Raw genomic sequence first — 19,563 nt, forward strand, 5'->3', positions numbered from 1 at the left:
CCCACGACCGGCCCCCTCGGGAAACAGTCCCTGTTCATAGAGGAGACTCTCCAGGTTCTATGTGACTAGGGCGTCCGGGGTTGTGGCTGTGACTCAGGGAGCCCCTGGGCCAGTGCAGCTGGCCTTCCTGGGACCATGGGGCTGGGCGGAGGATCTCTGAGAATAGGTATCTCTTGTTGAAATAAGTGGCTCTTCATGTGTCAGATGCTTGAGGTCTGTCAGGTCTGCTCGTTTTCATGGATCTGCTCTTTGAATCGTGCTCTTTCATCTATCCATTTATTCAGGACGTCATCATTAAGTGCTTCTACGGGCCAGCCCCTGTTGTGGGCCCCAGGTTGTGGTGGCGAATGAGAGTCCCTCCCCTTAAGGACCACAGGTTCTTGTACACAAATGGATAAGCAGGAGAATTTCAGAAATAGACTTGAGTGATGTGATAGAGTCGATGGGGTGGGGGCACGACGTGGATCAAACGAGTTACAGAAAGTGCAATTAGTGTCTTCCTGAGAGATCTGCAGAGCCAGGGAGGCTTGTTCCTGGCAGAGGGGGCAGCAAGTGCAAAGGCCCTGGGGTGGGGTGGGGAGGCGTGTAGTATTTGGGAGCAGAGGGACCTCGTGTAAAGGCCCCGAGATAGTCATCAACACAGCCTCCCTGCGTGGGGGGTACGGCATCCCCGAGCCCTGGTGAACGTGAGTGGGGACCTGTTTCCAGTCGCAGAAGATGCACTGCATGTGTTTCTGTCCAGACATCTCTGATGGGCTCAGTGGCTCATAGGACACCGTTCAGATGTCATCTTTTCAGTTTCTACAGGGCCGTGGAAACCAGATTCCTCTGGAATCTGGTTTCCTATTTCCAGAAAAGAACATCGCTAAGCAGGTTTTATGGGCTGTCAACTCCCGATGAGAACAATGAGTGCCCGGGGACGCTCATGAGAGTCCTCCCTACGTTTGGCCCCACGCGCTCGGCCGCTGGTGGCTGGGCCTGTCGCGTCTGGGCAGCCCCCATTTCTGCTCTCGCCGTCTGCAGACCCTCTGGTCCGGGGTCACCCCTCCTGTGACGTGCTTCTGCTTGGCCCCGCAGGTTTGCCACCCAGGAGAGGAACGCCCTGCTGCTGTATAACGGCCGCTTCAACGAGAAGCATGACTTCATTGCCCTGGAGATTGTGAGCGAGCAGGTGCAGCTCACCTTCTCAGCAGGTGGGACCCCCTTGCCAAGCAGGAACAGCTCTCTGAGCCCTTCCCGGACACCTTGTTGGGTGGAAACCCCCCCTCCAGTCCTACGGGTGCTCACCCACCAGTCCCCTAATTCCACTGGGAACCTGTCCCGGGGGGCGAGTGGGGGGGTGCAATCTGGAACGCACAGAGGTGTTCACGGCAGTGTCCTTTACAACGCCGAAGATACCGAAGACACAGCTCAAATTTCCAAATGGGGAATCATTGTGACCTCTGTAGACTAAAACTATTTTAAAAGCCATTAAACACATGATGCGCATTGTCAGAAGAGAACGTTTATCCAGACTCCTTAGTGGCCCGCTGACGTGTTCTCTCTGGACCTCCCCCGCCTGCAGGTGAGACGACAACCACAGTGACACCGCAGGTTCCCGGGGGCGTGAGCGACGGTCGTTGGCACTCGGTGCAGGTGCAGTACTACAACAAGGTAGGAGGGGCGCCCCCCACGCCGCTTCTCGCCAGCCTGCGTGGCCACTGGCAGGGCCCTGGCTGCTTTTCTGTCTTAAGCCGTCCACACTCTGAAACATAAAAAAGTACCCACGCTGGCTGGAAAAGTTAACGTAGGCAACGCGGGGTGGCTGAGGGGCTGCATAAATGTGTCCCCGATCCCTGTGTGGGGCTGGGGAGATTCAGGGACTCCGGGGAGTCACCCTGCGGCGGAGGAAGACATGGAAGGCGTTTATTCCTTGCGGCTGCCTTGGCTCCGGCCATCCCTGGTGGTTGTGCATTCAGCTCCAGAATTATCCGCTCAGACCTCGATGTGACCCGAGCGTCAGAGGAAATGGTGTGATGAAGGTGTGGGCACTTTTGGTTTCATCTTTTCTTGCTGTGTTCTGGCTCGTAAGGAAGCAAGTACTTTCAGCAGAACGTCCCATTTTTCCTCACTGTGGTTTTTGCTCACGGCTCTTCTCTTCCCTGGGGAGCCCTGGGGTGCCTCCCGCCGGGGGTGCGGGGGGCAACGGCCTTCTCTGGGGCACAGGTAAGGAGATTGTGCTCCTGTGACCTGGAGGGTGAGGAGCACCCGAGGACAGGGTGATGCCGTGTGCCCTTGTGTCCCAGTGGCAGGGGGCACACCCCCTCGGAGCTCAGGTACTGTTCCATCTGCCTGAATCTTCTCTGGCCAGCAGGACCGACGCGTGGGCAGAGCCACGCTCCCGGGTGTCCCTGTTCATGCAGGCTGGGTAGCTTTCCCGCATCCAGCGGGAAGGATGAGGACGCAGAATGGAGGCAGAGCACCTGTGAGGCTTGAGCCCCTCCTGGCCCAAGGATGGGGACCTGGGGTCAGTGGTTTTCTGGCCCAGACACATCCGGGCACACGCCCTTGAGTGAAGAGGGGGAGTAGTAAGAGCTACTGTAGCTCCTCTGGCCTCCCCGCTGTTCCGGGGCCAGGTGCTGCCACCTTGCAAGGACATCCCACCCCACGGCGTTGCCCCTGCACCCCTCTGAGCCAGCCCTGTGTGCCCCAGGCTCTTGCCACTGCGCTGTTCCCGGGGCTGGACACCAGCAGTCAGCACTCTCCAGTGGCTGAGTGCCAGGTAGGGTGCCAGCCTGTCGGCTGAGGCCGAGGGGACCCTACGGAGACCACGCTCTGCCAGGAAAGCAAAGAAAGCACACGCAGTGACTGTTCCTCCCTGCTTGTGTGGGAACCACCTCCCCGGGCCGGGCTGCAGGCTCTGGGCTGCAGGACCTGGGTTGGCCTCAGCGTCCCCATCCAGGTGCCTGCACGGAGCGGGTTCCAGAATCATCCAATGGCCCAAGCAACAGTTGAGCAGGGTCGGGACCCCTGATTGGGCCATCCCTGCTCCTAGTACCTTGTCCTCAGCCACCGCCTGCCTGCCGGCCACGACCCTCCGCGTAGCACCCCAGGTCAGGTCCCTCTGCGGCATCCCTGGACTGTCCCAGAGGAGGGAGCCCCCATGGGGGCCGCGCAGAGGTGCATCCCTGTGGTCGCCACTTCCGTGCCCAGGGCCAGCCTTTCAGCCGCTGCGCCAGGCCTTCAGGCGGGATTAGGCCCATCCTGCCCCGGGGTCAGCTCCTTCCTTTCTTGCCCGAGATCATTCGATGGAAGAAACTCGGCCGTGTTCGCGTGTCTTCAAGCCTCTGTTCCGGAGTTTTGCGGGTCACGCAGTCGGGCAGGGTCCTGCGGGGGCGGGAGGGGGTCCTGTTGTTTCCACGTGACTCTTCATCTCCGCCCGAGGCCCTTCTTCCCCAGCGGCAGCGATGCTCCTGGGTGAGGCAGGCAGGGCTCCGCAGGTTGCAGGCCCGTTTGCAGGTGGCAGGGAGGGCTGCTGGCCCCAAGGCGGGAAGCCCCGGAAAAAGGAGCAAAGGCGACTCGGGGAAAGGTCCCTGAGGGCGGCTGGCTGTGCCCTCGAACCTCGTCCGTGCCGACTGTGGGCCTAAGTGTGGATCCACCTGCCTGGGCTCCTGAGCACCTGGGCCCTGCGCCCTCACCTGCGCCCTGTGTGCCAGACGACATATGTGAAGAATTCAGGGCAGGGAGTGAGGGATGAATGGTGCAGTCAGAGGCCCCCTCCTGCGTCCCTCCCTGCGCTCACCTGCCACCTCTGCTCTGCCTCCCGTGCCCTCCCTGACCCGTTTCTCCAAGGTGTGCCCTGCTCTGCGTTTCTTGCATCAGTGTGGGAACCCCTGGGGCCCGTGACCCTCCCTAAGTGTGCGGGGGCCTGGGGCTGCCTTATCAGGCAGGGTCCTCCCCGGAAACAGGGAGCCCTCCAACAGGGTGGTCCCAGCAGGGCTTATTCCCAAAATAAGGGGCATCCACGGGGGCCCATGTGTGACTCGGGTCTGGTGGCAGCAGCAGGGCCGTGACCGTCTGCAGGTCTGGAGGAACAAGGGTAGGGCTGAACCCACAAAGACCGAGTCGTGAAGAGAAGCTGCGGGTGTGGAACAGTGACCTTCGGTGGAGGCCCCCCCCGCCCCGACGGCTCGCCCTGCCCTCCCTCCCGTCTCCTGTTGGGCTCCCATTGGCCAGAGCCAGCCAGAAGACAGACACAGTGAGCCCTGGATACGTTCCACGTGGGTCAGCCTCCCGTGCAGGGCGCAGGGCAAAGTCCGATGACTTTTCTCTCCTTGATGACACCGGGGATGAGATCCATGCGATTTGCCTTCCATGAAGGCAAGACACATGAGAGCTGGGCTTTTTTCTGGGAAGGTGTTTTCAAAAGCACATGTGCATTTTTTCTGAGGCTGTTTTGCAGCATAAATATTCGCACCCCCCAACGTGCAGAAGAGTGAGCGAGCCCAGTGGGGAAGGTTTGCCTTTCCCACTTGGAACTCAGGATTGGTTGTGGGGTGGCCGTGGGGCAGGGCGTGGGGCAGCGCTCCCTATGGAAACAGCTCTCACGTAGGCGGCTCGTCTTTTGTTCTTCCTGGAGAGGATTCCGTGAATGGGGGTTCCTCACTCCCTGAGCACCTGCTGTGTGCCCGGTGCTGCTCTCATGCTGGGCATCTGCAGGGATCAGGCCCCTCGCCTTGTCCCAGAATCTCTCAGCCCAGGGCTGGGGGCAGAGTCACATCATCGATGAGATGTTTAGTAAGATCCTGGGGAAACAAGGATCTTACTCGTGACTACCGTGGCTGTGGCATCAGGGAGTGTCCGCCCAAGCCAGCCGTGCCTGCTAGGAGTCTGCAGAGTGACGTCCCGACTGCTGGGCAGACGTGGACGTGCCAGGGAGGGGTGCTCCTGGGACGCACTGGGGCTCGGAGATGATGGGTGGTGAAGGTGGTGTGTGAGGCTGGGCCAGCTCGACTGGGATTTCGACGTTGGGTGAAGAAGGGATTTAGGAGGAGGTGAGGTACATTACGCAGGTGTGTCCACCTCGGCACTGTTGACACACCATCAGTGGTGGCTCATTCTTTGTTCCGGGGGCCTGTCCTGTGTGCTATAGGATGTTGAGCAGTGTCCCTGGCTTCTGGCTGTTAGGTGCCAGCAATAGCACCCCCAGTTATGACAACCAGAATTATCCCCAGAGACACCTCAGTGGGGGACACACGTGCCTGGACGAGGTAGTGGAGACCCTCGTGATGGGCCTGGCTGCACAAGCCTCCATGGGCTTGACCTGTTCTTGCTTGGGGCGTTCTGAGATGATGTGGGCTGCCTTTGCCAAGCGCTGAAAGTATTTTCATAAAGACAAGGGGAGCTCTAGCTGAACAGAAAGTCTCCCTCCAGCACCAGCATCCTCTGCTTCTAATTGGGCGGAGCAGCCAGGTGCTTGACATTTCCAGGACCTTGGGACAAGGGGCTGCCCGGTGCAGGCCGTCCTTGGGAGCTACTCTGCCTAGCCTGGGGCACTTCAGACCCTGGGTTTCTTCAAGTCCCTCCTAACCTCTTGGGTCTGAGCCACACATTAAACTCCAGGTGTCCCGAGGGAAGTGGGCAATGTGTAGGGCAGTGCAGAGGAATGACCCCATACACCACACTCTGGGGTTGGGGGAGGTCCCCCTCTGCTTCGCTGAGTGTTCCAGAAAGCTCCAGGGCTTCTGCCCATAGTCTCATCTCAGGCTGGGTTTTCTGTTTTTGTTTTTGTCATTTTTTAGGATTTATTTATTTCAGAGAGAGAGAGAGAGAGCATGCACACGTGCGTGTGCACACAATCAGGGGGGCAGAGGCAGAAGGATAGAGAGAAACTCTAGTAGACTGTGCTGAGCACAGAGGTTGACATGGGGCTCGATCTCACGACCCTTAGATCACGACCTGAGCTGAAACCAAGAGTCCGATGCCTAACCGACTGGCCATCTGGGTGCCCCATTGTCTCAGGCTGGTTTTGATGGAAGCCTTCCTGGGGTCAGTCCTACAGACCCCTGTGCTTAAATGGGTGTGTGGTCCTAAGGCTGTGGCTGCCTGGTCCTCCTGGTCACTCCCTGCAGCCCTTTCCTAATGCCATGGTCATTCATGGAAACATGGAGCATTTATTGAGTGTCTACTGCATGCCAGGCACAGAAGTCATCAAACCATTGCCACGTGGGAGCTCCTGTTCCAGAGTAGAGGGAGGGAGGGGGGAAGGAGAGGGAGGAGGAGGAGGAGCAGAGGTGTGTACCACCTTTGAGCTGATTCTTCTGGACAAATAGGCCTGCATGACCTTGACCTCTCTCCTCCCCACTCCTCCCCCAAGCACTGGGCCGGACAAGGGAGGTGTGTGGGCTGTGCTGTTGTTTGTGATAGAGCCCCCAAGAGCCTATCCTTGTGAGATGCGTCCAGAAAGATGGAAAATAAATGGCTCTTAGTAGAGTGACAGGCACGTACGTGTTTCCAACATCACACAAATGGCAGCATTTGTAATTATCGTTTTTATAGAAGGGGATGGATTATTCTTTTGTAGAGTCCAGCCTACAGGAACGGGGAAGGTATTCAGTAGAATGGAGGGTTGTTCATGCAACGCGATGTTGTGCAGCCCTGAAAAGTAATGAGGTCGAGCTCTGGGTGCTGATGTGGAAAGATCGCTAAGAATGTTGTTCATGGGTGTAACAAGCACACCGAAGACCAGGTTGTAGACCATATACGTTTTTTTTTTAAAGATTTATTTATTTATTTATTTGAGAGAGAGAGAGCACACACGCACGAGAGAGCGCGAGCAAGGGGAGAGGCAGAGGCAGAGGGAGAGAGAGGATCCCAAGCAGAACCCCCCTTCCAGCGAAGAGCCTGACAGGGGCTCAATCTCACGACCCTGAGATCGTGACTGAGCCAAAATCAAGAGTCGGGATGCTTGACTGACTGAGCCACCCAGGTGCCCCACGCCATATAGTTTTTAATTTCAAATTGAAAACTTTCAAAAAAGTTGCAAAATTGAAACAAGAACTCATATTCCCTTTGCCCAGATGCCCGACTGTTGACATTTTTCCACCTTTGCTTTATTATTCTCTATCCTCCTCCCCCCCCCCTCCCCGCCCCGTATGTGTCCTCCTCGCATTGCACCTGCCGGTCTGAGCTCCTTCAGTGGTCACACCTGTGTCAGGTGTCACTGTGCTGAATGTCGGCCATGTTCTAATTCCATCACACTCTCCACATGTACTGGTTGGCTTTCTGCTGTAACAAGGAGTTCTCTCTTCTTTCTATTTATTTATATTACTATGGTTTCACAAATTCCTCTTTTATTTGATGGAGCGTAACTTTTTGTTTTCATCAATTTGATGTTCAGATTGTTTCCTATTTGGCCCATGTCTCAGACTTGGCTAAAGGGACGCAGGTGTAAGTGCCAGCTGTATATAGCTCCGGCCTTTTGGCACCACCATTGTTTTTATTAGCACTCCTTTGCTTTTTTGGCAGAAAAAGACATTCCAGGTCTATTTTCTACTATTTCTGCCCCAGCCACGGAATCAGCCATTTATCTACAAAACTCTGGATTTTTTTTTTTTTTCAATGAATGGCATTTAGAAACCAAGATCCAGGTGCCAGGTGTGCTCGTTGCTGCTGGGGCCTCTCACTCACCATCTCCCTCACTGGGCAGAGCTCGGACATGTATGTGTGTGTGAGTGTGTGTGTGCATAGACATGTACGCACCTGATGAAGTTCATATTTCTTTCATCCCTACTTCTTGAAAACCTTGATTTCCATCCCAACATGACAGGGTCATTCTGGTTTTTCTTTTTTCATGTTTATGACTCTTTTCTCTCAGTGAGAAACTTGTTGCTGTTATTCTCAATATGGCTATTTACTTTTTCACCTTACTGTTATTTAAACAGTGTGCTGGCCCACTGGGGCCATTGACTTGCAAGCCATTCTCTCTGTGGGCCTGACTCTACCAGTGACTCCCACAGGTGCTGGGAACAAGGGGCCTTAACAGAGATATGGCTGACGTATTAAATTATTCAGAAAATAGAGGAAGAAAAGAAGGAAGTTTGTCTAAAGTTTGTTATAAATTTAGGGGCAATGAAAATACAAAATACGTGGGACGCAGCTAAAGCTGTGCTGAGAGGAAAAGTCATAGCACTAAAAATACTCTGAGGAAGAAAAGGAAAGTCTCAAATCAGAAATCTTAAGCTTCCACCTTAAGAACCTCTAAAAATAAGAGTAAAATGAAGTCAAAGCAGGCAAGCAGAAGGAAGGAAATAATAAAGATAAGAATAGAAACCAGAGGAGTTGGAAAAAAATACAGAAAATCAATGAAACAGCTTTGGAAAGATCAGTAAAACTGGTAAACTTCTAGGAAGACTGACGAGGAAAGAAAGACAACACAGTTCCCAATGTCAGGAAGAAAATGGGATTTCCCTATAGACCCTGCGGGCAGCAGGGGTAGCAGAGGAATTTCACACACAACCCTACATATGTGCATTTAAGGCCCAGATGAAATGGTCCAATTTCTCAAAAACACAAGCTGCCACAATCCACCCAATAAGTAAATAATCGAATGATCACTTTGGTGTTAAGGAAATGGAATTTGTTTTTTATTTATTTATTTATTTATTTATTTATTTATTTATTTATTTATTTATTAAGATTTTATTTATTCGTGAGACACACACAGAGAGAGGCAGAGACACAGGCAGAGGGAGAAGCAGGCTCCTCGAGGGGAGCCCGATGCGGGACTCGATCCTGGGACTCTGGGACCATGCCCTGAGTTGAAGGCACACCCTCAACCACTGAGCCACCTTGGTGCCCTGGAATTTGTCATTTAAAAACTCCCGAAAGTCAACTCTCGAGGCCCAGATGGTTTCACTGGAGAATTCAACCAAATGTTTAAAGAATGACACCAATTCTATACAGTCCCTTCCAGAGAAATAGAAGAAGAAGGGATGCTTCCCAGGTCCCTGGGCCGTTAGTGGTGCCCTGGTATAAAAACCAGATGACGACCGCACAGAGAGGTGCCTGGGTGGCTCAGTTACCCCACTTGTGCTCTTTCTCTCTCTGTCAAATAAATAAATAAAATCTTAAAAATAAACGCACAAAAAAAAAAAAAAAACGCACAGAAGAAGAAAAACCAGGGGCTGGGTCCCTCGGGACTCCGTGCAGCTCATGTCCCCCGCCGAAGCCTGTACACGCGTGTTCACTACAGCCCCCGCCTGGAAGCAGCCCAGTGGCCCCCGTGGGCAAATGGTGAGACGGGCCGTGGCGCGTCCGTCTCCAGGAGCAGGGGCTGAGACTCGGGTGCTCGCAGCAGAGACACATGCTGAGTGATAAAAGCCAGCCTCCCGAGCTTACGTGCTGCGTGATTCCATTTATAAAACATCCTTGAGGTGACGAGATGACAGACTTGGAGAAGAACGAGTCAGTGGTTTTCTGGGGTCGAGGGGAGGGCAGGAGGGATGTAGGCGTGACTGTGGAAGGACAACAGGTGGGGTCCCAGTGGGAATGGAATGTTCTCCGTCCTGCCGTGTCAGCGTCCCCACCAGGTTGTCACACCTGTGACACTCCCACCGTTTTTTTTTTTTTTTTTTTTAAATATTTTATTTATTTATTTAGGATAGTCACAGAGAGAGAGAGAGAGAGAGAGGCAGAGACACAGGCAGAGGGAGAAGCAGGCTCCATGCACCGGGAGCCTGACGTGGGATTCGATCCTGGGTCTCCAGGATCGCGCCCTGGGCCAAAGGCAGGCGCCAAACCGCTGCGCCACCCAGGGATCCCACTCCCACCGTTTTTGCAGGATGTTTCCCGTTGGTGGAAACGGGGTAAAGGCACCTGGGATCTCTGTTATTTTTTATTTTGCAATTGCAGGCACATCTAAAATTATTTAAAAATAAAAGGCTTAATTAGAGGAACTTTGAAAGGTTTATAAATATGTGCTGGGGTCACTTCAGTGGCTCAGTCGGTGAAGGGTGTGCCTTCGGCTCAGGTCATTATCTCGGGGGGTCCTGGGATCAAGTCCCACGTCGGGCTCCCCGCTCATCGGGGGGTCTGCTTCCCCCTCTCCCTCTGACCCTCCCCTCGCCCATGCTTTCTTTGTCTGTCTTTCAATTAAATAAATAAAATCTTAAAAAAAAGAAAAGAGAAAAAAAAAACATGTGCTGACATATGCATATTTTTTATGAAGGGTACCCCCTCCCAAAAAAAAACCCAAATCCATCAACAGCATGTATCAGAAACCTTCTGCGAGGTCAGAAACCACCCCAAAGTGTAATGTCTTAAAACGTCAGATATTTATCATTCCTTATGATTCTGGGACAGGAGCGTCGTCGTGGCTCTTTTGTGAACAGTCTGCCGCGTGGTGGACAACTGCGGGCAGGAAGAGGACGCAAAAGACGTCCCTCGTGTTCACTTTGTAGCTTTCTGTGATCTTTCTGTGTTTTATATTTTTTCACGAGTTCAGCAGGACTCACCTGGGAGACAGGACCGTGAACCAATTTTGTTTTCTTCCTTTCAACCTTCTGCTAAAGAGCCCATTCGATCTACAGAATGTTCGAGACAAAGAAGCTATACTTTTTAACGTTTAGGGAAGCTTTTGCCGCATCCACCAAGCCTTTCTGGGACGGGAGGGGTCCCGCGGGCTTTGCCCCTGCCCCGACGCAGAGCTGCAGGCACAGGGGTTTGAGAGTTACCGCCCGGGCCTCCGGGCCGCAGCGCCAGCGCGCTCGTTTCTCCCCGGCGGCGGCATTTCCCCGGGATGCAGCCACTTTCTCCAGGACGGGAATGACCTCTGTTGTGTCTGCGCCAGCGGGTAGGGGACAAACACCCAATATCCACGCTCTCATGACCCGCGGCATAGCATTCACCCGCCGCGTCCGAGGGCAGTGTCTGCAACCGCGTTAGCCTTCATCTGGGCCTGGAAGGTTCGGTGCCTCCCTGGGAACCCAGCAGGCGGAGAGGACTAAGCCCGTGAGCGGCCTCTACGGGGATCCGGGCTGGCGGTCCCCAAGGGAGGCAGGGGCCCCGGCCCGTGGGCGGCCGGGGGCTGGAGCTCACATGCTTCCTGTCCAAACTCGGCCTCATCAGATGCTAGACGGCCACCTGCTGTGGAAACCTAATTTTTGGCCGGGACTCACGCAGCCGCGCCCTGGGGCCTTGGTGTTCCACGGCCTGGTTGTGGAAAGTCAGCCTCGGGCCTGGGCTCCGGTCTGGACGCTGTCGCTATCCTGCACCTGCCGCCTGCCTCACACCCCCCATCCTTTCCAGCTTTCTGGGGGGCCCCACCCTGGGGACGAGGACATTTACTGACCATGGTCCTCACATCCACCCCTAGTGGAGGAGGAAACTGAGTCACAGAGCAAGGCCATGGGGGCCAGGGCTGGGCCAAGCTGGGGCCACTGGGTCTCACCCACTCGTGGGCTCCGCGGATCCAAGGGCTAACCCGGATTCCCAGACGCTGGGGGGAGCCCAGGGCCTGTGAGGCTTTGTGCTGTTGTCCAGTCTCTGGGGATGGAGTGGGGTCTGTTAGGGTCCCAGCTGGCGTAGGCAGGGCCTCGCAGGAGTGTGCACGCACGTGTGTGGGCACAGGCATACTGGGGAATGTGTGTAGTCACACGTGTGAGTGTGTAAGCCTGCACGTCTCCTATAAGCCTTTCTGCCTTTATCTGAAGAGGCTTTTTGCAAGGGTGACCCCGTGGGCCATACATCATTGCAGCCTGGGGTGACTGGCCCTCCAGGAGCTGTGCGTCCTGGGAGGGGGGGTGTTGAGCGCAGGGGCGGCCTCTGGGAACCCAGGGGCCCCTCCCTCCCAGGCTCTGGGTGCCTCTGCCGGTGCGCGGGCCCCAGGGGCTGCTGCCCCACCTCTGGTGCAGCGGAGGTAGCCGACCGTCAGATCTGGAGACCCCACGCGTGGAGGGATTGAGCTTCTCATCGGTGCCTGGATGTCCCCTCAGTTTGCCTTGAGCAGAGCGTCCAAGAGAAGGAAGTCACCCCAAGTTTCTGCATGAACTTCAGGAACCCCTATTTTGAGCTCTTCATTGGATAAAAGACCCCCCTCTGAGCAAATCTGCATAAATCCCTGGTTCCCAGAAAAGCTGGGGAGCCTGCTGGCCAAGCCGGCCATGGAGGGGGAACCCGACCCCCGCCAGCAGCGACAGCCGCCAAGGCTCCCGGCCCCTCATAGACCCCAGGAGCTTTTGTCTGCTGGAGGGCTGGGCCAGTGAGGGGCTGGCGCCGTGCCCCGTGGACCTCTTCCAGAATGAAAGTCATCCCCACGGAGATGACTGGGGCCTGCGGAGACGCTCTTTGTATCCAGGGCCAGCCCTCGGCCCCGACGGTCCTCCGTGTGTTCCGCATCCACCAGAAGAGCACAGGGCCCCTCTTCTACCCGTGGCCAGAGTTGCTCGTGAACTGGGATCAGCCACCTTGCCGGAGAAACAGAAGATGCTGGTGGTGTAAATTAAAAAAAAAAAAAAAAAAAAAACCTCTATAAAGTGAGCAGTTGGTTCTGACTCTTGTTGAAAATCTTTTCTTTTTAATGCCCCCAAATAACAAGAGTCTGCTGGTGCCGTCCAGTATATTCTGGGGCCACTCTCTGTTCAAGCCCTGGAGAAGAGCCAGTCGCTTCCCCAAAGACACGGTGACGTGCAAGCTGCAAATTGCTCATTTTTTTTTCCTCTAAAGACATAGAACTTTTTAAAAAAACTACGGGAAAATATTAAGACAACAGAAATACAGGGAGAACAGCCATTTGCACTTTTTTTTGTGTTTTCCTTACCATCTTTTTAGCAACAACAGGGCAACAGCGGACTTTTGTGCAATGTTCCCCTTGTGCCCAATGTGGTGCCGAGCCTTCATGCACATTATGTGTTTATTTGATCCTACAAGGGAGGTGCTATTTTTATCCATTTTACAGATGAGTCTGGCGGGCAAGGAAGTCAGGTGACTTTCCTAAGTGGGGTCAGGATGTGACTTCTTGGCCTCCAGGAGGCGACACTTGACGGAGGCTGTGGACCCTGCTGTCCTGTGTTGCCTGTCGGCCTTAGGCTTTCACCGCTGGGCCTCATGTTGGCGTGGCAGCCGGACCGGCCGCACCAGCTTCAGGCTCCCTGCAAAGAGGTTCAGATCCACTTTTGTTTTGCTCCCAAATGCCTCCACCGTGGTTGCTGTGAGCTTCCCCACTCTAGAAGAGGCTGCCCCGGCTCCGAGCACTAAGGATCCTGCACCAGCAGTGAGGACTAGGGAGCTCCTGCCCACTCCGCCGCGGCTGTGTGCAGGAACTTGGCCTAGTCTTAGGCGTCCGAGTTCAGAACTGTCTGCCCCACCTGTGGCCAGTAAGGGGCCTGGCCTGAGGGCCCAGGCCGGTGTGCTTGCAGCCCAGCCTGTTGCTGCCTTACACTAAGACGGATGCTGTGTCCTCAGGATATAGGTTTCTAACGTCTTTATGGGAAAAAAAAAAAATCAAGAAAAATTTTTTTTCAAATTCTCCCTGTTAAGCTTGAGAAGTAAATACTTTTGCAATTAATTTTGGGGAACTCTGAGCTTCTGCTGGCAATCCAGTTGACTTTTTACCCCAGCCCCCTGATGGTCAGTGCAGGTGACATGGAACAGGGGAACGAGCTGTTGCTCTAGAACCGTCTGCAGGCGCTGGCCATACGCACCAGCTCCCCACGGAGGGGCAGCCCGGTTCTCGGTGAGCGAGCCATTTTATCCTCCTGGAGACACGGACTCGTGGGCTGAGTTCCCAAGATGCGTGGCCAGTTTCACCATTTGGGGAAGCCCGTCGAGTCAGTGTAGTGCTTGGGGTTCCTCCGGCATTTACCGTGTGGCAGATCGGGGGTGCAGGTGAGCCTGCCATGCGTGGCGTCCGTTCCTTGTGCCCGACGGGGGCCAAGCCTTGTCCCGGGATCTGGTAGGAGTGGGCAGGTGGGGGTCCTGCAGCAGGGACTTGGTTTGCAGGGTGGGAAAAGCAAGGCAAGTCCGGATGAGAAATATCAAGTAGCCTAAGTGCCTTGAGACAGACCAGAGGGGTGAGGCGACGGCAAGCGGTTAGACACCCAGGTTCCGCAACCCGCCTTTCCCTTGTTCCTCCTCTTCCCCTTCCTTGTGTGACGTTGGCGGGGAGTCCCTGCAAATAAGGAGGCTCCTTACGAATCTGCCGTGGATCCTGGGAGCCTGGTCTGGATGTTATCCTCTCAACCGCGTCCGCCAACATGCTTCGAAGAAAGGCCGTGCCTGCTTCCAAGGGAGGGCTGGTCACCTGTGTGCGGGGCTCGGCGAGGTCTGGGCCACGTTTCCTGGGGCGGCGGTCGTCGCCCAGCAGGCTGTGCCCCCCAGACCCTCACGTCCAGTCTGAACCTCACTGTGTTTGAGAAGTGACAGCGCGGTACGTGTTCGAGGCTGCATGTTGACTCTTGAAGACATTCCAAAAGTCCAGCCGTGTGCGAATTCTTTGATACAAATTCTAATTGAGCTTTTCTGACACGGAGCACGAATCCGTTTATTTCCCAAGACTTGCGGCTCCCGGTGTCTGGTTTCCAGGAGCCCCCTGCATCCAGCACTTGAAACCGAACCCCATCGGCTTCCTCGATGAGGAATTGTTTGCAGCGGGGTAAAAGGCCATAGAAATGTGAGTACTTCGTGAGGACCAAACGCTTTTGTGCACATGAGAAAATCTCCACCCGCTGCTTTAGAGCGCCTGAACGGGAGATCGGGGGGGGGGGGGGGGCGGGTCTGCACGTAGAGAAGAAAAGTGAAGGAAGGTAAAGAGGGACAGGCCCTAAGCAATGACTTCTGATTGACTTACTGAGAATCAGGAATCTGGATCGGTTCAGAGTTGCAAAGCTTTTTTGCTTTTGGGTCCCTCCCCAAAGCACATGGCATCTTCTCGGTGTTTCTCAGTGGGTGGCAGGGGTGCTCATGCTGGGGTTTGTCCTTGCTGGCCCCCATCCACCTGCCCGGTGGCGGGGTCTGCTCAGGGCCTGTGCACTCGATGGGTGCAGGCGTCACCATCCATGTGCAGGCCCTGCCGGCTGGCTCGGGCCTCCTGTGTGCCTGCTTTGCTCGGACCTGGGGCGTCCAGGCCTGGCGGCTACAGGTGCAGGATCCCCCGGGCCCGGGCGGCTGCCTCACTGGGCCGGCAGAGACCGAAGAGGAGAGATGTGGCGACCCAAGCCTTCGCCCTGCCCGTGTCCAGCCCCCTTCCAACGTGAGAACTGTTGCCATGTGACCCCTTTAGTTCCCGTATCTTTTTTCTTTTGTGCCAATGCATGGCAAGCCTTCACAATTCTTAAGAATATTAGAGACCGTTGGTTTTGTCTTGTTCTTCATCTCGTTCCTCTGTACCCGTGCCAGCAGAGCCCCAGCGAGCTCTCTCTCATTCGCCTGTGCCAAATCCCCGCGTCCGTGCTCTGAATGAGCAGCTTAAGCTGCTCTCTCCTCTTCAAACACGAGAGGTGGGGCGCACGGAAGCAAGCCTGGTGCTGCCACGGTCCTCCGGTTTCTGCCCCGCCGGGGCTCCTTCTCCGTGCTGGCCGAGCGGGCTAAGACGCCCTTTGTCTTCTTTCGGCAAGAACAGATGACCTGACCCCAAGTCCGGCACACCTGCTGGTGTCTTCGTCTTCTCGCTTCCGCATCCTGATGGGGCTGCCTGTGCAGTGACGTGCACGCCTCCCACCCTGGCCAAGGGCTCCCCGTCTCCTCTGGTGTTTTGTTGCCGGTGATGATCTCGGCAGGAAGGCCACACGGTGTATTTTATCCCTGTTTTCCAGATCACCACGGGAGGGGGCTTCCCGATGGTTACCAGGGACAGGGCCACAGGGCCCGAGGATGGCGGGTGCCCCCCCAGACAACTGAAATTCACATAACGTAGAACGAACTGTTCGTTGTCAAGTGAACAACTCAGGGCCATTTAGTGGGTTCGCAAGATGGAGCCACCGCCACCTCCATCCAGATCGGAGGTCTGTCTGGCACCCTCAGAGAAGACTCTGCAGCCACCGGCAGTGCCTCCTGATTTCCCCCCGGGGAGGCCCCCGAAACCACCATCTATGGATCTGCCTGTTGTGGACACTTCACATAAAAAAATCTGCAACATGGACCTTTCGTGTCGGGGCTGCTTTCGCTCAGCGTCACCTTCTGGAGGTTCATTGCGCTATAACCAGTTGTCGGTGCTTCGTACTTTGTAAAGGCCGGATCGGAATGTTCTGGAATGGACGGGCCACATTTTGTTCACCCAGCCTCTGCAGACACACATTGGGGTGGTTTCCACCTTCTCGTTATTGTCGACGGTGCTGCTGTGAACATCCGGGAGCAGGTATTAGTGGGGGTCTCTGTCCTCAGTTTCTGGCGTCTGCCCAGCAGGGGCACTGCCGGGTCCTGCGGTAACTCTGACCCCTTCCTGTGTCTCTGGCCCCTGCCTGTGGATGTCCTGCGGAGCCTGAGAAGGGATGGGACGGTGGGGGCCTCTGAGGAGCAGGGTTTCCCCGGGTACTCCACTGTGGCTCTGCTATTGGTCGGTCCCCTTAGTTTCTGATCTGAGGATGTTTGGCTTCGTGGCCAGAAGGGCCCTTGGGCCGGGGAGAAGCTGGTGTTGGACGATGTTTATCAGACTCTTGTCTGTTTTCCTAAAAGGTGCTCTTGCTACTTTGATGCCAGGCTCCACAGTGGGCCTGAGCTCAGCTGGTGCTACTCTATTTTTTTTTTTTTTTAAGATTTTATTTATTTATTCATGAGAGACACACACAGAGAGAGAGAGGCAGAGAGACAGGCAGAGGGAGAAGCAGGCTCCATGCAAGGAGCCTGATGCGGGACTTGATCTCAGGAGCTGGTGCTACTCTAAATGCACATGTTGATTTATTCCGGGGGCTTTTGCCTCCAGTTGTTCCTCCCTTGCTGGTTTTTTTTTTTGATGATGAGCAATGGCAGTCTTGCAAACAGCAGCTCTGCTTCATTAGAGTGTAAATGGCTTTTATGCCCTCGGAGAAGTCTCCCACCCATCCCCAAAAATGCAAATTATAAGTTGTAAAGATAATGCAGGACTCACACAGCCTGGGGACAGCTCTTCCCCCAGGATGGCACCTAGCACTTAAGCAGCCCGTAATAGGCACTTGCGCGTGTTTTTCCAAAGCAGGCTGCTGCAACAGAGCGAGAAGCAGATTATTTTTTCTACTCCTCTAACTGTTGCTTAACCGAAGGTGAAATCATTAAGGATATTGCTTATCAAATCTCGTGATCCCATCAGAGGATGTAAAAGGACATCAAGAAGATTAGAGGGAGGGATCCCTGGGTGGCGCAGCGGTTTGGCGCCTGCCTTTGGCCCAGGGCGCAATCCTGGAGGCCCAGGGCACGATCCTGGATACCCGGGATCGAGTCCCACGTCGGGCTCCCGGTGCATGGAGCCTGCTTCTCCCTCTGCCTATGTCTCTGCCTCTCTCTCTCTCTCTCTCTCTGTGTGTGACTATCGTAAATAAATAAAAAAAAAAAAAAAAGAAGAAGAAGATTAGAGGGACTCCCTGGTGGCCTAGCGGTTGAGCATCTGCCCTCGAGTCCCGAGTCCCGCATCGGGCTCCCTGCAGGGAGCCCGCTTCTTCCTCCGCCTGTGTCTCTGCTTCTCTCTCTGTGCCTCTTATGAATAAATAAATAACATCTTTAAAAATAAAATAAGATTATGCAGGAGCTGGGAGGGTACTGGGTGACATGGTAAAATCCCTCTTGGATTTATCAAAGAAGGGTTCCCGGGAGAACCATGTGTCCTATTGATGTCACTCTCGAGGTCCCTGGAACAGAGAGAGGACAGGTATTCTGAGAGCCTTCTCTTGTGGGCAGAGAAGCCGAGGTTCAGCGATGGGCATTGTCCAGTCAGATGGTTGACCAGGAGGGAGTGGAAGGCTCAGCAGGCGGGTCATTATGTATGGTGGTGCAGGCAGTGCACCGCACAACTTGGGGGGAGGGCAGACATTGCCAGGGTTGATGAGGCAGCCGCTGGTGTCACACAGTTTGGCCACCTGGCTGAGCTCCTGTTACCAGCAGCTCCTTGTCCTGCCTCCCAGCCCAGTGTTCTCGATCGAATGGGTACTTCTTTACTCCTCTGAAGACCTCAAGATTTCTTTTTAAAGGAACTGTGCAGTGGTTATTTCCCTATTAAAAGGCGTGGAGATGATGTAATTAAATTCTGTGTTTTTACAACTCCCTGTTGCCAGTACTATCAGAAAGAAGTGTAAAATCTCACCGTGTTACACACTCGAGTAGACCCCAGAGCCCTCAAGTGGGGGCACTGAGGCTGTTGTTTTTAGAGGCGATGAGAAGGGCTGCTGGGGCCAGGAGAGCACATCCTCTCTAGGGAGGAAGGAGCCCTGTGCGCCGTGTGCTGACTGTGAGGCCCAGTGGCCCTTTGCACGCGCCACCCAGGTGAATCCAAGCCACCCCATGGAGGGCGGGTCTTGCGATCAGGTTGGACAAATGGGGCAGGGAGTCCAGCCGCCTGGCCCAGCCAGAGCCAGCTCTCGGCTGCCTGCTACATTTCTGGAACTTTGAGACCTGCGTGCTCCTGTTGTGTGGTGGCACGCACAGACTCCCAGGCTTGTGCTGGGGGGATGCCTGCAGCCTGTCTGGGTGGGTGTGCTCTGTGTCCTCAAGGGTCAGGAGACATGGGGGGTGCCGGAGATGGGGTGCGGCTGCCTGGGAGTTACTGTCGTTGATCACTAACCTCAGCCCCCTTGGGGAAGGAACCTGCTTCTTCTAGAAGTGAGCTGGCTATACCCCAAGTCACCAATTCCAGAAGAATTCTTTATATATATATAGTTTTATTTATTTGAGAGAGAGCGAGCATGAGCAGTGGGGAGAGGCAGAGGGAGAAGCAGACTCCCCACCAAGCAGAGAGCCCGATGTGGGGCTCAATCCCAGGACCTTGAGGTCATGACCTGAGCTGAAGGCAGATGCTTCACCGACAGAGCCTCCCAGGCACCCCGTCCAGAGGAATTCTTATGACCCGGCCCCGGGCAGGGAGGCTGTGCCGGTGAGGCCCTCAGGAACGGCCGAGGGGGCAAGCTTAGGGGGCGAGTGGGGGCTTGATCTTGGGGGCACCAAGGGTGGTTGACTTCAGGCCAGTAAAGGGGACAGGAGGGTCATTCCAGGACGAGGACAGGCCTCGGCCCAGGAGTGACTGGGAGCCCCCGGGGGCCCACACTCTAGGAGCATGGAGGGATGCGCAGGACCTAGTCAGGAGGTGTGTGGCCCGCGGTCCAGCCAGCGCTTGGCTCACAGGCAGAAGCGCATGTTCGGAAGGAGGCGTCTCAGGAGGCATCTCAGCACCTTGGCGTCGGCTGCTGTAACAGATTAGCACACCTGGGGGGCTTGGGATGCAGAACTTTGTTCCATCACGGTCATGGAGGCCAGAAGTCCGAGATGCAGGTGGCAGCGGGGCCGAGCTGCCCCCAGGGGGCTCCGAGGAGGGGGGCCTTCCTTGTGTCTCCAGATGCTGGTGGCACAGGCCGTCCCTGGGGCCCCTTGGCCTGGCACGTGTCACTCTGCCTGCCTCCGAGGCCGCAT

General features: G+C 55.3%; 1 protein-coding gene across 1 annotated transcript in view; it reads left to right on the plus strand.

The window, feature by feature from the left end:
- Positions 1 to 19,563, plus strand: part of CELSR1 (cadherin EGF LAG seven-pass G-type receptor 1) — a 134,127-nt gene that overhangs the window by 73,779 nt on the left and 40,785 nt on the right. The window contains exons 5-6 of the mRNA XM_072842665.1: positions 1,078 to 1,193; positions 1,565 to 1,653. Coding sequence (XP_072698766.1) covers positions 1,078 to 1,193; positions 1,565 to 1,653 — 205 coding nt within the window. The remainder of the gene's footprint in view (positions 1 to 1,077; positions 1,194 to 1,564; positions 1,654 to 19,563) is intronic.

Source organism: Canis lupus, chromosome 11, assembly GCF_048164855.1.
Source record: "Canis lupus baileyi chromosome 11, mCanLup2.hap1, whole genome shotgun sequence".
In the NCBI taxonomy this organism is placed as follows: domain Eukaryota; kingdom Metazoa; phylum Chordata; class Mammalia; order Carnivora; family Canidae; genus Canis; species Canis lupus.